General features: G+C 36.3%; 1 protein-coding gene across 2 annotated transcripts; it reads right to left on the minus strand.

The window, feature by feature from the left end:
* Positions 1-1,507: 1,507 nt before the first annotated feature.
* On the minus strand, positions 1,508-21,948 carry PSMC6 (proteasome 26S subunit, ATPase 6). Of its 2 annotated transcripts, XM_021701402.2 has the most exons (14): positions 21,824-21,948; positions 20,736-20,815; positions 20,606-20,645; positions 20,299-20,351; positions 18,540-18,607; positions 17,775-17,889; positions 15,221-15,308; positions 13,567-13,628; positions 13,356-13,479; positions 12,944-13,005; positions 10,999-11,119; positions 10,777-10,857; positions 6,757-6,828; positions 1,508-2,346 (listed from the first exon to the last, which is right to left on the minus strand). In XM_021701402.2, exons 1-14 carry the CDS (start codon positions 21,906-21,908, stop codon positions 2,228-2,230), a joined length of 1,170 nt encoding a protein of 389 aa, XP_021557077.2. In that variant the 5' UTR covers positions 21,909-21,948; the 3' UTR covers positions 1,508-2,227. The 2 variants fall into 2 exon arrangements, with proteins under 2 accessions (XP_021557077.2, XP_044773741.1); XM_044917806.1 differs by lacking the exons at positions 12,944-13,005; positions 13,356-13,479 and having other exon boundaries at positions 1,510-2,346; positions 21,824-21,943.

Genomic DNA, 21,948 nt, shown 5'->3' on the forward strand with positions numbered 1-21,948 from the left:
CTTCGGCCCGCCCCCCGCGGCCGCCAGGTGTCAGCGCGCCGCCGCCCCGCCCCTTCGCCAGAGCGCAGACGCAGGGGGCGGGGCCTCGGAGGAGCAACGGCCGAAGCTCACCGGGTGTGGAGGAGGTGGGGCTGCGGCAGGAGGGAGGGAACAACTGAATGTCCTGGGAAAGGCAGTGGGAAACCAGACCATCTCTGCCCTTTCCAGACAGGACGCAAATCCCTTCTGTAGTACAAGAACGGGTAAAACATATAGCCACCAGAAACTGGCATCCGAAAGGAAAACTGTAGTTTCTTCCCTCAGAATCCTGGCGCAATCTGTGGTGAGGTTATAACCAAAAGAGTAATAAATGAGTTCATCTTAAAACTATGTTACGCTACACAGAAAATGAAACACCCATCACTTTTAAGCAAACTGAAACGGTGGACTTTTAATACTTGGGAACATGACTAGAAAATCTCAAACAATGGTAAATAGAAAATCCTAAGAACAAGAAACAACTGATAGTTCACTCAGTATATACATCATACTGAAGAAAGCTCTCTCCCTTTCATTTTAAGTTTATGTTGAAATATTAATATTATAATTATATATTAAACTACATGGCTTTCATTATCTTTTAAAAAAGGAGTTTGAGTCTGTTAATACTATATTATAAATAGAGGTGAGGTACAGGGTACTTTCTCTGGGCCTAGGGAGATAGTTACCCTTTTTATTTTTAAACAGATGAGGAAAACCAAACGTAGAAGCAGAAGAATCCACACTTAAACTTTCAAGATTTGTAAACCAAACTGATTCTTTAAAAAAAAAAACAAAAACACCAAAGTAGAAAGGTGAGAAAGTCATTAACGAAATTGCTAATTACAATGAATAAAGTTAAAAGAATTACATGGATATTTGACCAAGACCCCCTTGACAAACATCGTATAATTTTTATATTGTCATTTTTATGAAACATACTGCCAACATATATAGAAATAGAACTTGTTCAGTAATTTATTTGATGGTTAGCTTGAGTGCTCCGTTTTCTCTATCACTATGTAAACTGTTCTCTACCTCTTAAAGTTATGAAGACACACTATACTCTGCTAGTAAGTTTTTAATTTGAAGAATGATTGTATAATTACCCACATCATATATCATACATTCTTTAGTCTTTATTAAACTGAAGTCAATTTGGTTTTTTTTAAACAGCACCTTTAATAAGATCTCAATTGATGCCCAATGATGATTTCCTATTTTAATTTGTTAAGGCTTTAATTCCACATGATATAAAAAGAATTGTGTGTAGGTAACAGAACTTTTGCTTTGAACATTTCTGACATCAACATCCCCTACATCAGACACTCTTAGCTTGGTATCCATAGATACCTACAGTCAATGGGTGAGCTTGGGAAATAATAAATCTCCTTTTAGTATATGCAAAATTGTGTGTATGTATGTGTGACTTTTTCTGGGAAGAGGGTCCAGACCTTAACATTCTAAAAAGGGAACGATCATCTCACATAAATCAAGAAAACCAAGTCACATTTGTTAGCAAATATTACTTTTAATCATAATCTAAAAAAAGGTTATGGATGTGCATGTACTTTTTCAATTAACTATCGCACAGCCTAATCATAGTAGGTGAAGAGTAAACAAAGACCTTCCATTATCAATATAGACATTCACATCTATGCTTTGTATAACAACTCTTAGGAACACTGAGTGTGGGTACAGTTTTAAAATTCAAAAGCCCATCATCTAAATACAACTCATTTTGGTTATTAAATAGTTTATTTACTAAAGAATTTAAAGGACTATAATAAATGTACTTTTAAAAAAGACAAAAATATGTGTTGGAGAACTGAATCAAACAGATTTTATTCAACTTTTTAGGATGAGGAAAACAAATGATATAAAATAAGTCATAAGAAATGCTCTCTTGTACTATTTCAAACTACTTTTAATGTTTTACAAAATGCTCACACAGCAAATACGAAAAGCTTTAACATAGTCTTATAACTTCTGCTGCAATAAATGCAACATTAACAAACATACAAATTTCTTCTGTACCAATCTTAAAAGTAGAATTACTGAATTACTAATTTTTACAATGTTATTCATACTTATTTTTATTCATATGTATTTAATGAGATCATTGCCAATACATACATTATTTTCCTTAACTTTATTTTTACATTAAGCCCGGTATCTGTCATGCAGCCATCAAAAACCTTCCAGAAAATTACACAGGTTTGTAGTCCAATTTAGACTCTAGCTTCTTAGAATCAGCCACTTTTCTGACTGCTTTCATGAAGTCTTCCTGTACTACAAAATCATGATCAGCACGAATTGCAAACATACCTGTGGAGAATAAAACAACATGACTGCTGTATATAATATGTGAATAATTTGTTAATTAGAAGAAAACTAAAGGGGGGGTGGGCAAAATGGGTGAAGATAGTCAAAAGGCACAAACTTCCAATTATAAAATAAGTCCTGGGGATGCAATATACAGCATGGTGACACGACTTAATAATACTGTATTGTAGGGATGCCTGGGTGGCTCAGTCAGTTAAGCATCTGCCTTCGGCTCAGGTCATCATTCTAGGGTCCTGGGGATTAAGTCCCACATTGGCCTCCTTGCTCAGCAGGGAGCCTGCTTCTCCCTCTGCCTGCTGCTCCCCTCTCTCTCTGACAAATAAGTAAATAAAATCTTAAAAAAAAAAAAATACTGTATTGTATATTTGAAAATTGCTGGGAGTCAATCTTAAAAGTTCTCATCACAAGAAAAAATACCTTGTTAACTACATGTGGTGATGGATGTTAACTAGATTTATTGTAGGGGTTATTTCACAATAAAAACAAGTATCAAATAATTATGCTGTACACCTGAAATTAACATAATGCTATTTGTCAATTATATCTCAAAAAAATGTTTTTTACAAAAACTAATTCTACAGAAAAAACGTGAAGGAGCCTAGATTCACTACTTCTGAGCCAGTAGCTCTAATCTGTTAAAAACAACCATCCTTGTTCAATTACTTAACTACAGTGAGCATTATTTTCCAAACCAATAGTTAGACAACAATGAGACAACTATCTGGATATTTAAAATCTACCTCACACAGTCCCTGTATCCAATGACATTCTGAAAAAGCAAAATAAACACAACTCAACCATCAACAAAACACATTTTAAGCAGTAGCTTCTTAACTCTATAGGCAACAATTGCCTGGAAGGAGGGAACACCTGTATGATTTGGAAAAACACAAAACACCTCCAGTAATTTTGATAGTCTTTCCTTGTTAATAACCAAAAGCTTAGAGAATAGGAATTAAAGAAAGTCAACACTGGGCTTTATATCAAAAACCATTATTCACATTAAAATTTACCTTATTTATGTACAAATCGATATTTTTATATACTTTGATATTCAAGTATCACAAACTTGGAAAACTCAAGTTATTGATAAGTTACTTGTCAAATACTACTTGATAAAGGGGTAAAAGTTTTGTGTGTGTGTGTTTTTTGAAACATTAGGTATTATCATAGATATGGGTCCAAGATTTTGAGACAATCCTAATTTCATAAGCTAACGCTAGTAAGTTATCACTATCTGCTAATTAAATGAATCCTACTAATATTTTCATTGAAGATCTGCTTATATTGACTTTCACTTACATACAATCAGTGGAAGAGAAAATTTTAAGGGTTACTTTCTATCTTTCCTTTCAAGATTTCTATATAGTCTTGGAAATAGTCTATGTTGTACTCAGAAATCAGGTGAATGGAAATTTCTAGTCTTTTAAATCTTTTTTTTCTTTAAGATTTTATTTATTTATTTGACAGAGACACAGAGAGAGGGGGAACACAAGCAGGGGCGTGGAGGAGGGAGAAGCAGGCTTCCTGCGGAGCAGGGAGCCCAATGCCGGGCTCCATCCCAGGACCCCGGGATCATGACCTGAGCCAAAGGCAGATGCTTAACGACTGAGCCACCCAGGTGCCCCAGGAATTTCTAGTCTTTTAATAGTGAAGTTTTAAAACCTGTTTTAAAATTACAACTAAAGTAGGTAAGTGATTTTTCCAAACTTTGTGCATGACTATTTCCAAATCATTGTTTAGTGAATGACTAAATGTGAGATACATTCTAATCCAAAAAGGATGATAATCTCAGGATTTCAATGGAAAAGACAACTATAACTGAATCAAGTTTATTTTCAATTACAGAAAGATATGTTAGCATAAAAGGCTTGAAGTCTAATGAAGTCTAATAAAAAGAAAACCAAAGAATTTCTGTGTCTCCAAATATGAATATCCCAGGCCATTTAAAAAGCTAAAATTGTAATCCACACAGAAGTTATAGCTCTTTACTGGAAACAGCTAAAATATATAATATATATATATATATATATATATATATATTTTTTTTTTAAGTAAGCTCTATACCCAACATGGGACTTGAACTCATGACGCAGAGATCAAGAGTTCATGCTCTACCTACTGAGCCAGCCAGGCGCCCCAGCTAAAAATAACTCTTTAAAAAAAAATATGTGAGGTACAAATTTCTAGTTATGAAATAAATATCAGGGATGTAATGTACAACATGATGACTATTGCTAATATTGCTATATGATATATAGGAAAGAGAGTAAATCCTAAGGGTTCTTATTACAAGGAGAAACTATTTTCCTTTTTTTTTTTTTTTTTAAAGATTTTATTCATTTGACAGAGAGAGACACAGCAAGAGAAGGAACACAAGCAGGGGGAGTGGGAGAGGGAGAAGCAGGCTTCCTGCCGAGCAGGGAGCTCCATGTGGGGCTCGATCCCAGGAGCCTGGGATCATGACCTGAGCCAAAGGCAGACGCTTAACGGCTGAGCCACCCAGGCACCCCATTTTTCCTTTTTTCTAATTGTATCTCTATGAGAAGATAAATGTTAGCTGAGCTACTGTGGAAATCATTACATAATAAATATAAATCAAACCATCATGCTGTACAACATAGACTTATGTGGTGATATATGTAAATTATTTCTCAATAATAGGTGGCTCAGATGGTTAAGCATCTGCCTTTGGCTCAGGTCATGATCTCCAGGTCCTGGGGATCGAGCCCCACGTCTGGCTCCCAGCTCAGCGGGGAGTCTGCTTCTCCCTCTCCCTCTGCCTCTCCCCTTGCTTGTGCTCTCTCTGTCTCTCTCAAATGAATAAAATCTTTAAAAAAACAATAAAAATAAATAAATAAAATGGAAAAAAAAAGCAAATAATGTAATTTGATGGTATCAACCTTTAGGATTATGACATTGCTTTTGTTTGGATTCCAGTTTTACCAAAGCAGTATTCTAGTAATTTGGTCCAGTATAGATTTTGGGAAGAGAATGTCGTAAGTTATTCCAAATAGTTCAAGCCACATGCAACTTTACCACGTAACATTTTTTGTGTATTAGTAAGTCTTTTGTGAGCATGATTTACTCTGATCTGTACTGAGAGAGTTTCTAGACCTGCAGATTTTTGATCTAGATACTGAGTCACAATATACCCAATGAAGATACTATTACGGAGAAGCCATGTCTCCATGTCTCCGTAATAGTACATCTAAAGATGTTTAAAGAAACATCTTTAAACACTATTTATAAGAAATGTTAAAATAAGGCTATGGGTGATATAAAAACAAGAGGAAATCACATATTGTATACTTAAAAAGTATTCACCCACAACCTATGAAGTCAGTAACTATAAAAACTACTGTAAAAATTTTTTTTTAATTTTTTTATTATTATTATAATAAACTCACAACTCTGAGATCAGGACCTGAGCTGAGATCAAGAGTCGGACGCTTAACCAAATGAGCCACCCAGGTACCACTAATTTTTTTAATTTTAAGATTCTGTGTGGAAGACGAAGACTAAATGACTCTTACCTATGGTTTTAAAGCCACTTGGTACCAGAAATAAAATAAAAATAGGATCACACAATCCACAGAGAAAATTGTATTAAAAAACAATTACATTTGGGGTGCCTGGGTGGCTCAGTAGGTTAAGCATCTGCCTCACCTCAGGTCATGATCCCAGGGTCCTGTGATCAAGCCCCAGAGGACAGGCTCCCTGCTCAGCCTCCCTTCTCCTTCTGCCCTTCCCCTGTTTTCTCTCTCTCTAATAAAATCTTTAAAAAAAAAAATTAATTTTACACAAGTTGCATGATCACAAAATTAACAAATCAATCCTGCAAAGCTTACTGTTAACAGACTAGTATCAGAAAACATGTTACCGTTTTGCAGCAGATTACTTCTGGTGCCGGCCCAGTCTGATTTCAGCCAGAGGTGTGACAGACAGTTCTGTACAGTCTCAGACTTCAGGGGGCCAGCATGCTATCACATGCAGGTCTTTCCACATTCTGCCCTAAGGCATCCATAAGTATAAAGGAGTTAACATCCCCAAGGGCAAATTCTCATGGAGGATGAGAGCTGGTAAAGAAATGCTCCAGTCTCTGTATTTCAGCCAAGTAATCCTGGAAGGCATTCTCTGTTTCTCTGAGGTCTCATCAAATCAAATCCCCCCCTGTCTACAGCATTTCCCTCAATGGTGCACTCTTATTATAGCTTTGCTTCTTTCCAACTCACTTGCCTGTTCTCTCCTGCTTCTTGGAATCAATTCTCAAAAAACCAAGCACCCATATCCTTGCAAAGCCCGGGCTCTGCTTTTGAATAAACCCAAACACAGTTTTAGCAAATTAAACAAATCAAAATCAATAGTAAAAACTGCACTTTAAATTCATACCTGCTTCAGTACAAACATTTCTCAGGTCTGCTCCATTAAAGCCATCTGAAAGCTTCACAATTGCTTCATAATCTGTTTAGGAAAAAACATTGGAAATTAGAAATAAATAAAAAGATAAAAAAATAAAATAAAATAAAATAATTAGACCTTTTCTTGATTTATGCTGATATGGAAAACTTAACTGCAGAGCTTGCTTTGAATTTGATCAACTAGGCATCATCTCTGTTAACATTCCTCCACAATATTTAGCAAAGCCTTCACAATATTAACCACCAAAAGTTATACTTTTGTTAAGTAAACCAGCACTAAACAGAAATACTGTACTTCTGAAACTTTAAAACCAAGAAATAGCATCAAGATCTGAAAGGATCTTAACCTGTTTCTATGCAGTGAAAGTTATATACACATGAACTTGAGTTATCTGTGAAGCCATGACTCTTATAAAAACTGTAACCAAATCTTTAATTTGAATAAACCTAGAACATTCAGAACCAACTGTTAACCACAATGAAATTTAGTGACATTAATATAAAATATACCAAAAATGGTCATCAGAAATAATTTTCATATTTTTAATCCTATATTTTTAAACAACTATTTTAAATGGCTAGCTTTTCTGGTTCCTGTGCAAGCTCCAAGTGGTGAGGTATCAGATCTATGATAACAGTAATGGTTATGCGACCTTTTTATCCACATGACAGACTTGAAATAAAGAGTTATTGGTTTGGAATAGGAGTTAAGGACTTGATACAGAATAAGGAGAGAAATAATAAGAGACAGCATGGACTACTACAGTGTAATTCTGATAAGATACCCTTTGTCAGGCCATCTACAGTATGTCAATCTCTATTTGAAATTAGACAGATACTCATTAATTAATTTTCATTCAGGTTCAAGTTCATGTAAGCAACCTGAGAGCAGGGATTCCCAAGGTTAGCACAGTATTTGGCACCTAGCAAGAGCTCAGTATTGAAAAAAACCTATGCCAAAAAATTGGCATCCCTAGTTTAGCTCAGTCTTCCCAGCTCAAAACTATTTTCACATAAGCAATGAGAAAATTAGTGAGAGGCAATAATCAACTATTTGTAATCATTTTTGGACCACTAATTTCTAAGGGTTTGTAAAGCTGCCTGGCAATTATACTAGAACAGTATAATAACCCCCCAGTCAAGGAGTCAGCAAATTTTCTGTAATGGGCTGGAGAGTAAATATTTTAGGCTTTGCAGGCCATGTGGTCTCTGTCAAAACTATTCATTTCTGATATTGTAGTGGGAAACCAGTCACAGACAATATATAAACAAACTGGAGTGGTTGTTACAATAAAACTTTATTTACAGGAAGAGAAGGCAGATAGAATTTGGCCCACTGACCTCTATCCTAGAGTGCACTCTCTCACTTCTGAAGATAACGATTTTATAATTTCTCTCCTGTCCTCAAATGTCTAACAATTCCCCATCTTCACTCTGAATTTGCTTCCTATTTCACTGAGAAAATAAACACATTCAGAAGAAAAATTCTACAAGTTTTTGCCATATTTGAGATACTATCATCATCAGCATCTATTTATTCTGCCTTTCCTCCTATTCTCATAAATGAAAAGTCTATGCTCATAGACAGGGCCAACCTCTCTTCAAGGAAAGTGCATCACCAATTTCTCTCTCTCTCCTAGATCACTCGCATTAGCATTAAAAAGTGTTGTAAATTCTTCCATCTTAAAGCTCCTCCAAATCTTCATCTCCATTTCCACTACAGCTACATTTCTTCTCTTCTCCCTTTGCTGCAGAACTCCTTGAAAGAAATACCTGAACTGGGCGCCTGGGTGGCTCAGATGGTTAAGCGTCTGCCTTCGGCTCAGGTCATGATCCCAGCGTCCTGGGATCGAGTCCCAAGGAGCAGGGAGCCTGCTTCTCCCTCTGCCTCTATCTGTCTCTCATGAATAAATAAAATAAAATCTTTAAAAAAAAAGAAAAAAAAAAGAAATATCTGAACTCAAAGCCTCTCCCTACAATCTCCTTGAAACCCATCTGAGGTAGGCTCTTACACTCACCACTCCAAAGAAATTGCTTTGATAACGTCACCAATAATCTCCACATAGTAAATCCAAAGGTCCATTCTCAGAAGTCTTTTTTTCTGACCCACTGTCAGCATTTAACAGAGAATTACTCCCTCCTTGTTAACAATTTCTTCATTTATCTTCTAGGACATCACCAGCTCCTGGTTTAATTCCCCTCTGTGACTATACCTTCTCAGTCTCCTTTGATGGTTTTTCATCTCAACTTCTCAATATTGGAATTATCTCAGCTCAGTTGTTGAATCTCTTCTCTATCCACATTTACTTCCTCAGAAATCTCATCTAATCCCAAGACTTTAAAAATAATTTTATGCTGTTATTATCACAATTATATCACCAGCATAGACCACCCCAATAAACTATTGATGCATATAGAATTACCAATCAACATCTTTATTTGGTATCTAATTGGCATCTCAGCTTTAATATATTCAGAATCAAAGTCCTTATTCCCCCTTTAAAACCTAATCTTTCCAGTCTTCCCCCATTTTAACTGATGACAACTCCATCTTTCTAGTTGCGTGAGTCAAAAACCTAAGTCTTCCCTGGTTCTTCTCTTTAGCTCACACTCCACATCTGATTCATTAGCAAGCCCTGTCACCTCTATCTCAAAATATGTCCAGAATCTCATTATTTTAAGACTCTGGTACCACCTTGGACCACACCACCATCTTCTGCCTGGATTATTGAAATATCCTCCTAACTGATCCTCTTGTTTCTATCCTTGCCCCTCTCCATGCAACCAGAATGATCTTATTTAACATAAGTCAATTTCAAAATATTTACAGATGAAATGATACAATGCCTGGGATTTGCTTTTTAAAAATCCAGAAGGAAGGTAAGAGGTGGAAGAGATTACAGATGAAACAAGATTGGCCAAGAGTTAATAATTATTAAAGCTAGGCAGAGGAAGAGTAACCTAGGGTTAGAAGTTTGTTATTGTCTTATCTCTACTTGTATGTATTTCTAATTTTCTACACTACAAAGTTAAAAATAACATAAGGTAAGATCGTATCATTCCTCTGCTCACAATCTTCCAATGACAAAAATAAAAAATAAAAGCCAAAGTTCCTACACAATGACCTCAATAAGGCTGTACACAATCTGATTCCCATCACTTCTATGACTTCTCTTGCTACCACTGTCCCATTTACTCTGCCAAAGACACCTTGGCATCTTTGCTACTCCTGGAATGTTCCAGCCATACACCTGCTTCAAGGTCTTTCTCTTGCTGTTCCCTCTGTATCATTTCCCCCCAAATACCTATACCTAGTTCCTTCACCTTTTCAGGTCATTGCTTAAAAATCACCTACTTGGTTAAGGCTTCCCTCTGCTTCCCCCACCTCACCTCCATTTAAAAATGTATCTATTCATTCTGGCTCCTGGCATTACCTATTTCCCTTTTCTTGCTTTATTTTTCTCCATAGCACATATCATCATCTAATATACTAAACATTTTACTGACCTTGTCTGTCTTTTCTGACAAGAATATGAGTTCTATAAGGCAGGAGTTTGTCTGTTTTGTTCATTGTTATATCCCCAGCACTTAGAACGATTCCTAACATACAAAAGATGCTCAATAAATATTAGCTGAATTTAAGATCTCCATGTTTGCTGAATTTATTTATTTATTTTTTTATAGCTTTTTTTTTTTAAAGATTTTATGTATTTATTTGACAGAGAGAAACACAGCGAGAGCAGGAACACAAGCAGGGGCAGAGGGAGACGGAGAAGCATGCTTCCCGCTGAGCAGGGAGCCCGATGTGGGGCTTGATCCCAGGACCTTGGGATCATGACCTGAGCCGAAGGCAGACGCTTAACGACTGAGCCACCCAGGCACCCCTGTTTGCTAAATTTAAAACCAGATTTGGTAGACTATCAGTGATATCTAGTAGCATTTTGCTTCATTTACCCAATGTAAATATACATAAAATAGGTTATTTCCTTACCTATTTCACCATGCTTTGTAATCGGACCTGCATGGATTTTCAATATATCTAATCTTGCTTGTTCATTTGGTAAATCAATATCTGAAAATAAAAAATTATAAGAAATTCTTTTGCAGTTAGGTTTTTTGTTTTTTTAAACAAAGAGGGGGTGAGGAAGGGATATGGAAAGAGAAGTGGACATAGACAAAGAGAACATACAGCAGATAAAGAACTTTAACTCACGTATTTTTCTATCTAATCTTCCTGGACGAAGCAAAGCAGGATCCAGTGTATCTGGTCTGTTTGTAGCCATGATCATTTTAACTCTATGTAGAGTATCAAATCCATCCATTTGATTCAGTAACTAATAAATTTATAAAAATCATTGACAGATTTTTACAGAATATCCCAACCTTTAAAAAATATACAGTACACATCTTCTATGTCTAATACTATGAAATACATTGTCTACAGATAGTATGCCACCTCCAGAATGACCATTTGATGGACTATCTCTTCTTTCTCTTATATAAAGGGATAGATTTTTCAGCCTTGAAGTTCTGAGATAGATTAATGAACAATGTACCTTCTTATAGCTATCAAAAAGTTTTAATAAATCTGAAGGTTTCCATCTAGCCAAGTGTTATAAAATTAAACTATTTGGATCTGATTTCCAACGTTCAAATTTTTTTCATAGTTACTTTTAAAAACATTATTAATAAAATCTAACGTATACAGTATTACGGTATGCCAAACATAAAATTTACATTCAGATTACCAGATACAATGACATTTCTACAAATCTGATAATAAATATCTTTTCAAATAATTCTACTATACGTAGAAATACTGAGACACTAAGCATATTTCCTTCAATTACTAAAGTTTTCTTGAATAAATACTGAAAAACCTAACTGCATTCAACAAACTCTAAAATATAGCTAGCTTAACAATACGTCTATTTCTTTTCCAAAAATATCTGATAGCTGACAACATTATCAGTTACGTGAGTAAGACTAGCATTCAGTGCAGGATGCCTGGGTGGCTCAGCCCTTTAAGCATCTGCCTTCAGCTCAGGTCATGATCCCAGGGTCCTGGGATCGAGTCCCGCATTGGGCTCCTTGCTCAGTGGGTAGCTTGCTCCTCCGTCTGCCTGCTGCTCCCCCTGCTTGTGCTCTCTCTCTCCCTCTCTCTGACAAATAAATGAAATCTTAAAAAAAAGAAAAAAAAGACTAGCATCTGTGTTGTTTCAAAATACTTCAATTGAAGGTTTCCAGGAGTATAGAACTAATTTGAAAATACTGTATATATTTTGAGCAGATCATTATAATTCATAAAGAGTCCTTTTCAAATACCCCTACTGAGATAGAATTTGACACTATTACTTATGCTACCTAGCTCTTCTTTGTAGAAGCTGAAAAATGTTTGGGATCTTGCCATAACTTTCACAGAATTTGGAGTGGGGAAAGGCCTTATGTACATTCTAATATTCCATCATCCATCTTCTTCAATTATCAAAACTATTTTATAGTTTCTTCTTATTCTCAGCAAGAGGAAAATGTTAGTGATTTTAGTGATTTAATCATTCATAATTGTAACTCATTTATTGCCACCAGTTTCAATACGTCCATTACTTATAAAATGTCTTAATGAAACTAGTGCAAGACCATGTTCTGGTATGTGAATATCAGAAGAATATACAATTTAAATATCTGAATGGCTGGTATGCTCAAAATACATGGAGTAGTATAGCTATACATCATATAGAATTTTGTAAATACCCCTATTACTTTCCAATAAATAGATATTTTCTTACTAGAGATTGTGGTAAAGAAATGTGTTTATTCCTGGCAATATTTTCAAATTTTATATTTAAGTGTGTTGTTTTTTTTTTTTAAGATTTATTCATTTATTTGAGAAAGCCTGCGAGCAGGGGGAGGGGCAGAGGGAAACAATCTCAAGCAGACTCCCTGCTGAACATGGAGCCTGACTTGGGGCTTGATCCCATAACCCTGAGATCATGACCTGAGCTGAAATCAAGAGATGGACACTCAACCAACTGAGCCACCCAGCACCCCTTAAGTGTGTTCTTCATTTAAACCATTTTACATATTTTGACCTTCAAATATCCAATGTTTTCATTTAATACACACTGCCTTCTTTTTAAACCCCCTTTACCAAATATTACCTCCATCAAAGTTCTCTGTATCTCTCTATCAGCTGAAGTACCCTCAGAAAACCGACGACCACCTAAAATAATGATATGGAAACTCTCATATGAGTTACTCTTTTCTTCTACAACCATCATTTAAGAAGACAGAATAATAGTGTCTGGAGTTAAAAAATCAAGATAAAAATTAAATAGTAAGAATTATACTGACAAAGTTAGAATTGATTTTGGTATGATGTTTCTCTTTTGTCAATGTCAAATTAAAACTGGTTAAACTTTCTTAAGAATTATTTTTAAAGTAACATTCATTTTGCTACTTCACACAAATTGCAATCAGAAGTGAAGGAGTGCGGTTCCTTTAGATTTTTAAGAAATTTCCTAACACTTTCAAAAAAAGTTCAAAATAAACTTTAAAAGGTGTTATTCTTACCAATAGCATCTATTTCATCCATAAAAATAATGCATGGTTGATGATCCCTGGCATAATTAAACATTTCTCTGATCAAACGAGCACTTTCACCAATGTACTTGTCTACAATAGAACTAGATACAACCTGATTAAAGGAAAAACATGAAGGTAAACATAAGATAATTCAAATAAAATTTAATTTCAACAGCTACAAAAAGAATCTTCCCTTTACCTTTAAGAAATTGCAGTCCAGCTGGCTAGCAACAGCTCGTGCCAAGAGTGTTTTTCCTGTGCCTAAAATGACAAAAGAAGTCCTAATTAGATGGAAAGCAAAACAAATTCTCAAAAGCCTTTTATATGTTATCCTCTGGACAGTAAATTTTGCAAAATGAAAGCTAAATCCTAAAGAGAATTTCCATTTAAAATTCTAAAGCACTTCAACTTGCAATATTAAAATTTTAAATTTTATTCAAAATATCCCTTACAATTCTAAACATGCTGAATACATATCTTCAAAAATATATCAACCCCCCTCCCAAAATATATATATATCAACGCCTATTTACAGACACTACAGAAGTCTGTTACATTATAATCATTGGTCTATCCTGCATAATGAATGGATCTTTTACCTATGCATGATATTGTAACAACTATTGGTTATTTGGAAACTACTGGTTCAGTGAGTTATGAAAATCTTCCAAATGTTGGCATTTTTCATTATATAATATTTAAAAGCCACATTTGTTAATATCACCAATCTCATCTCATCTTTTAAGTATTAACATCAGAAAGTTCTCAGATGGGGGCGCCTGGCTCAGTTGGTTAAGGTCCAACTCTTGATTTCAGCTCAGGTCATGATCTTAGGGTTGTGAGCTGGAGCCCAGTGTTGGGTTCCCTGCTGAGTGTGGAGCCTGCTTAAGATTCTCTTTCCCTTTCCCCTCCTCCCAATTCCTACACATGCGCACTCTCTTAAAAAGTTGTCAGATATAAGTTTTGAAAACATTATAAGTTTTGTAATGATGCTAGTCCTTTCATTTGAAAGCTCAAATATATCACTGGCTACAGATGGTGTCAGTTGTTTTAACGTAACAGGCTAACTTCATTCATTTTTGAAAAAACGGTTTGCCAGATAAGCAATAACCAGTCTGAATAATCAAAAACCAGTCTGACAATGACAGAATGTCTGTAAATTATGTTTTCAAGTAAAAATGCTATTCTATGAAAAGCAGCTAATTCAGCTGACAACTCAAGGCACAAGTGCTTTTCCTAGAGATAACCATCCTATTCAGGATGCAACAGAAATACTTTACATGTATTTCCCATTTGATCACATAGAATATAAAACATTATTCAAAGATCAGGATTTAATAAAAATAACTTTTACGGCTTCACCAAGAACAACTAAAAGTGAAACACATTTTTTTAAATACTGCAAGTATGAGCAGTCAATAACACAGTGACTACTTGTACCATTTCATGTCACTGACTTAACTGACTCATGCTATGAAATGAGCAGTTTTACCCACACTGCTTTTCCACCATCAGCACAGAAGTCAACAGAGTGAAAATGGCAACTAACGTCTTAAGTATTATCGAAGTAAGGTTTGACTTGGCAGACTCCCTCGAAGTGTTTCAGGAACAGCCAGAGGTCTGTGAACCACACAGGACCAATGCACCAGAATCATATGGCATGTTAAGATGCACATCCTATGAGGCACAAAAGGACTAAGCATACCTGAGAAAATAGTAGACAGACATCTGCTATTTCTTCCTTACTCTAAACAGAGTGTAGGCTAAAATAGCCTACATTAAATTTTCACCTTACTTTTTTTATTCCTTAATTCATTCATTTATTAGTAGGTCAGACATAATTCAACACTAACCTGGTGGTCCATATAACAAACAGCCTTTTGGAGGTATTATTCCTACACGCTGGAATAATTCTGGGTTTGTAAGAGGTAATTCTATCACCTAGAAAAGAAGTTGACTGTTTCTTAAAAAGTCAGTAAAGATTTTGATGAACTTTAAAATACTTTAAGTGAAATATCAGCATAGTTAGATATATACATTATAATTCATAATAGATCTAAAATTCCATGCTATGTAAAGCCATTTACTAGAGGTTATTCTTCAGGTAGATTTAAGAGATATTTTTTTAATTATGTAAAAATTAGAAAGTCTGTAGCTATTTTAACAAACTATACACTTGACTAAAGTGATGGTTACACAAGAACCTAATTTGTCAAAACATATTTGAATTGTACACTTAAAATCTGTGCATTTTACTGAATGTAAATTAAGCCTCAATGAAAAATCACACTACAAAAAAATCAGGTAAGCAAAAAAGAAAAAACAAAAAAGATCTATATTATTTTGCATTTGGGACTACAACACAAAATAATTATAAAATGGGGAAATTTAGTAAGTTAGAACTGCCATTAGGAGAAAAGGCATATAAAATTTTCATACTGTCATTTTGTCATAGCAGCCTTAAAAGAATCATATTTCAGGGCACCTGGCTGGCTCAGATGGGACAGCATGTGACTCTTAAATCTTGGGATCCTGAGTTCAAGCCCTACAACGGGTGTTGATTATGAAAAAAAATAAACTTAAAAAAAAAAGAACCATATATTCTGCTCTCAATCTCCTACTAAGATTGATTCAAGCAATGAAAGCTGGAGAATAAAAAAAAAAGAAAGAAAAAAGCTGGAGAATAGAAAAATTGAGGGTGTGACTGCCCAAATTAAACTCCTTATAGTACCAGTAACTTGAGAAATAAGCTTCTATTGAAGAGTCATGTCCACCAGGTATGATTAAAATAAACAAAAAGTGTAAGAAATCAATATTCTTAGCGTCTGCAGATGGAAGAGAGTATTGCATGTGCATGTTTTGTGGGGTGTGTGTGTGTGTGTGTGTGTGTGTGTATGAGAAAGAGAGAGAGACACAAAGACTTTCTGCTTCTATCGCTGAGGCAGCAAATCACTGTAAAAGACAAGGTCTCACAGTTCCATGAAGCACTCATTCTTCCTCTGCTGCCCTTTCATTAACTACAAAGTGAGAATAGACTTTTATTTGTAATGATGCTAGTCCTTCCTCAAGTATGGTCAAAAACAATTTGGTTTCATAATCACCTGGAATGCTTGTTTAAATGCTAACTCCTGTGTCCCACCCCCAATCTACTGCATCAAAATCATGCAGAGAGCCTAGGAATCCGTATCTTTACTTAATATGCTAATGTCTGCAAACTACTGGCTTAGCACTTAAATCAGATGATATAAGCCATACTAACTATCCTCATTTATTCCTAAACATTTCCATCCTCAATTAAGATGAAACCAATAGGACAATGTAATTTGCTTTAAAGAGAATTGTTGGGGCGCTGGGTGGCTCAGATGGTTAAGTGTCTGCCTCCAGCTCAGGTCATGGTCTCCAGGTCCTAGGATCGAGGCCCGCGTCAGGCTTCCTGCTCAGTGGGGAGTCTGCTTCTCCCTTTCCCCTCTGCTTATGCTCTCTCTCAAACGAATAAATTTTAAAAATCTTTAAAAAAAAAAAAGGGACGGGGCGCCTGGGTGGCTTAGTCGTTAAGCATCTGCCTTCGGTCCAGGTCATGGTCCCAGAACAGCCCCGCGTCAGGCTCCCTGGTCGGTGGGAAGCCTGCTTCTCCTTCTCCCACTCCCCCTGCTTGTGTTCCCTCTCTCACTGTGCCTCTCTTGTCAAATAAATAAAGTCTTTAAAAATAAAAAATGAAAAAAGGAGAATTGTTAAGAAGCCATCTGTGCTATGAAGCAAGGAAATCCTGATTTGATTCTTCACCCAAAAGTTTAAAAGGTTTAAGCTACCTAAAGCCAATATTTTTCTTAAATGGCAGCAAACAGCTTTATCAAAACAAAATATTTAAGGTTCAGGGGCACCTGGCTGGCTCAGCTGGTGAAGCATACGACTCTTAGTCTTGGGGTTGTGAATTTGAGCCCCACATTAGATGTGAAGATTACTTAAAAAAAAAAAAATTTAAAAATCTTAAAAAAAAAATTTTAAGCTACAGGTAACTTACTTTAAGGATGGGAAGCTAACATTAATAAGGTTCTGGGAAAAACTGTATTACACACGATCCAAATGTACTCTGACCCCAGTAACCTATGATAACCAAACCACAAATGGCATGGGCATTAGATTTATATCAATTATTAGCTTTTTTTTTCTTTTTTTGTCACAAAAAGAGCAGGGTTTTTCTAACACCAAATTATCTCCAAATTAACAATACCTATAATTTTCATAGCTAGAAATTCAGTGCTATTTTTCTCTCAGCAAGATTTTAAATGTATAATATTGAGTAACCACTATTTGGACAAAGTAATCTTTCATTCTTTCTCCCTTTGGGTGTCTTAAAACCAGTACTATCTATTAGTAAGTTCAGAGAACAAAGCATACACTACCAACCTCTCTTAATTCCCGAATCTGTTCTGACAGTCCCCCAATCTCAGAATAAGAAACATTCCCAGGGTCCTCATGAGACATGTTGTAGACCAATGGATCCACCTCTCTTGGCAAATATCTATAATGATAAGATATGTATTTTTCTTTTATAAGATGTATTTTCTCTCAGCCTATAGACAGAGTATAAATGACTTGCTTATGCAAGCACTTGTAGATGATCTCCTAAAAATGCATTTACATTAAATAGAAATTAGTAAAAGGGGAAAAACAGCAAGATACTCATTGATCTCAAGAAGCATATATTTTGGGGGCACCTGGGTGGCTCAGTCAGTTAAGCATCTGCCTTTGGCTCAGGTCATGATCTTAGGGTCCTGCAATAGAGCCCCACTTCAGGCTCCCTGCTCAGCAGGGAGTCTGCTTCTCCCTCTCCCTGGGCCCTTCCCACCCCCAACACCCCCCCACCCCACTCATGCACATACCTCTCTCTCTCAAATAAATAAATAAAGTCTTAAAAAAAAAAAAGCATATATTTGGGGGTTTTTTAATTATGTTCAATTAGCCAACATAGAGTACATCATTAGTTTTTGATGAAGTGTTCAACGATTCATTAGTTGAGTATAACACCCAGTGCTCATCACCACACATGCCCTCCTTAATACTCATCACCCAGTTACCCCGTCCCTCCACCCCCCCCAAAGAAGCATATATCTTGGCTAAAATCTTCCCTCTGTTAAAATAAAAGTAAAATAAATAGAATAAGAAACTTACCTCATGATAGTTAGTGTAGTCATATCCAAAGCAACTCTTGTTCCTGGCTTCAGCTTACTTTTATCAAGCTAATTTTATAAAACAAAAAGTGTTACGTAACAGTTAAAAGGGGAAATAATACTCTAACAAGAGCACAATATTTAGAAGTCAAATAATTACTTTCACCCTTCAGAGAGAACACTAATATCAGATTATAAACACCATGCCGACAGAAGGGCTTATAAAGGTCATAATTCAAAGTTATTTTCCTTAAAAGAATGCCCTTTATGCAATCTCAGGGTGAAATGTGAAATCACTGATATATAACGTTTGTGGTGGAAAAGGCCTTATTTTTAAAGAAAGAAATGGGTATTAGTATTTTACTTTCAAAGGCTATTTCATACAGTTTTGCTCATTATTTTGATTCAGGCACTATAGTATAATGACTTTGGCAATTGGTACCAAAGTATTTATACAGAAATCTCTAAGTGAACATTTTGGGGGAAGGAAAGGGAAGCACTTTAAAGGTATGCCCTTTATTTTTTTTTCTTTTAAAGTCTATTTTTATTTATTTTTTATTAAATAAATTTGGCACATAACATTGTGTAAGTTTAAGTTTCAGATGTACAGTGTTGGGGTGCCTGGGTGGCTCAGATGGTTAAGCATCTGCCTTCGGCTCAGGTCATGATCCCAGGGTCCTGGGATCGAGTCCCTCATCGGGCTCTCTGCTCCTTGGGAGCCTGCTTCTCCCTCTGCCTCTCCCTTTCTCTCTCTGTCTCTCATGAATAAATAAATAAAATCTTAAAAAAAAAAAAAAAAAGATGTACAGTGTTACTTTGGTACTATGCCCTTTAGATTTATTTTAAAAACTATAGCTTTGGGGGCACCTGGGTTATTATTTGTTGGCATTTTTTATGATGGCAAAATGAAATTTGCAGTTATTTCAATTTGCCTATTCTAATCTAAACGAACTCATACAAAATCAACTTAGGCTACAGAAAAGTCTTTGAGTAACATTTCTGAATGTTTAAATATAAAACATAAGTAATTGACAGGGTCTAAGTCTCTTCAAAAAAGACATTAAAATAAAATGGTCTGAGATAGGGGGCGCCTGGGTGGCTCAGTCATTGAGCGTCTGCCTTCGGCTTGGGTCATGATCCCAGCGTCCTGGGATCGAGCCCCACATCAGGCTCCCTGCTCAGCGGGAAGCCTGCTTCTCCCTCTCCCATTCCCCCTGCTTGTGTTCCTGCTCTCTCTATCTCTTGCTCTGTCAAATAAATAAATAAAATCTTAAAAAAAAAAAAAAAAAAGGTCTGAGATATTTTCCAATTCTAAAATTCTTAGATTTCGGGGTGCCTGGGTGGCTTAGTCGTTAAGCTCAGGTCATGATCCCAGGGTCCTGGGATCGAGCCCCGCATTGGGCTCCCTGCTTGGCAGGAAGCCTGCTTCTCTCTCTCCCTATGCCCTTGCTTGTGTTCCCTCTCTCGCTGTGTCTCTTTGTCAAATAAATAAATAAAATCTTTAAAAATAAAAAATAAATAAAAATAAATAAAATTCTTAGATTTCTAAATACGTAGAGCTTACCGAGGCAATGTGGTCAGAGTAGAAAATAGAGAACACCAAGTCAATGTCCATGCTTTGAGTTCAAGTTTTGTTAGTTATATCTGAACAAATCACCTCTAGGAGTTATGGGCATAATGCCTGACCTGCTTACCTCAAGAATTAAATAACATATATGAAAGCACTTTTACCAAAGCACTGTACAGATGTAAAGTGTTACCTGTCGACGACAACCCACAACATATCTTGGTCCATTTGTAGCTTTAACAATGACTAAAGGAAGAAAATGAAAGGACAAACTGAAAAATAGAAAGTGGAAAATAAATATATATATCCACATTGATGGCAGGTTGAGTTTTATTTCTGTCCTCCAAAAAGATAATAATTGAAAGAAAACTCAGTCCATGCAAAAATATCATCTACCTTTATTATTATCATTAAACTAATAAGCATTTCAAAAGTTCACGGTGGGAGGAAGGGGAGTCTACTCTTCTTTTCTTTACTAATTAACAGTCCAATCCACTTACATTTTTCTTCAGTTAGTTGCTTAAGTACTTCACCCACAATCTGGGGGGGGGGGAAAAAAGGCATTACTTTTTGCCAATAACTAAAAAACAAATTGCCATCACTCCTTATACCCCAAACTCCATTACCTACCTGTCCAACACTCTGTAGGGCCTTCAGATCATTTTCAGACTTTTCATACTGCTTGGTAAGTTCTTTTAATTGTTCCCTTACTGAAATAATATAATTTGAACATTTTTAATTAAACAATAATCTAAATGAGTTTAAGTCACTAAGTATCACTTTACTTAAGTCTATTTCAGTCTATTTCACTTTACATATATTTTATATCCATTGTATGAAACCACAAAAGAAATAATGCTGTTTGTAGGGGACATGTTTAAAAATGAAATGTTACAGAAAAAGCACCATATTTTAATTTTCTTGATTGGCAATACTTGTTCAAGCACATTCATAACATTGCTACATTCTTAACAGATATTGACACTCTTTGAGACTACAAATCCGAATGATAAAAGAGACCCTTCCTCACCTCTTCAGCTACCCGCATGGATTATTACTCTATGGCCTTCGACCCTAAATAAGGTCAACAGGTGCAGTGATCTATAGAATTATATGGTTACGTTTTTTCTCCATTTAATCAAACCACTCAGGCTTTTCAATGAAGGTGCACTACGAAAAAATGTAAGCACCCTTTTAGTTCAGGAGGTAAGAGAAACTTGGTGCCTGATGGGAGTACTCAAAAGACGAGGAAAGACGAGGAGGGTTATTATGACCCACCGATGGACTCCTCTCTCAAGCTCCGCTCTGGCTTTCCACCCCAATAACAAGCCAGTACCTCGAGTCTCATCTCTTGCTTCAGTTTCCTTGACTCACGTCTCTCCTCTCTGGGTCCCGGGACTCACTTACGCCGCCCTCCTTGCACCCCAACCTGGCAAACATCCCTGGCCCACTTCTTCCTCACTCCTCCTCTAGTCCTCTTCCACTTCCATCTCAGAACTGGGGATGTTCTCTCTGTCACCTGCAGCAGACTGAGCCGTTTCTACGCACGAAGAGGCTGTGCTTCCCAAGCTCAGGGCCGATGACAAAGCGCCTTGTCCCTGGACCGAGGCCTTCTTATCCCTGGGGCTCGGATGCCGGGCTCGGCCAAGGGCCTCTGCTTTGTTAGAGACAGAAGCACGTCCAGGGATAGGATTGTGTGGAAAGAAAGGTTCACTCACACTCCTTGAGACGGCCGTCGATCTCCTTGTGCTCCAGCAGTTTCTTGCGGTAGTCCTGAAGCGCCTTATCTCTAGGGTCCGCCATGATGAGAAGCCGTCGCTCATAGGGGATGCCGGGAATGGCC

The sequence above is a fragment of the Neomonachus schauinslandi genome, chromosome 9 (assembly GCF_002201575.2).
Source record: "Neomonachus schauinslandi chromosome 9, ASM220157v2, whole genome shotgun sequence".
Classification (NCBI taxonomy): Eukaryota; Metazoa; Chordata; class Mammalia; order Carnivora; family Phocidae; genus Neomonachus; species Neomonachus schauinslandi.

Coding starts and splice junctions, on each gene's coding strand:
- PSMC6 (XM_021701402.2), bottom strand. CDS start 21,908: ATGGCGGACCCTAGAGATAAGGCGCTTCAGGACTACCGCAAGAAACTG. Junction 20,816..21,823: donor CGACGGCCGTCTCAAGGAGT/GTGAGTGAACCT, acceptor ATATTATTTCAG/TAAGGGAACAATTAAAAGAA. Junction 10,858..10,998: donor AAGATTAGATAGAAAAATAC/GTGAGTTAAAGT, acceptor TTTTATTTTCAG/ATATTGATTTACCAAATGAA.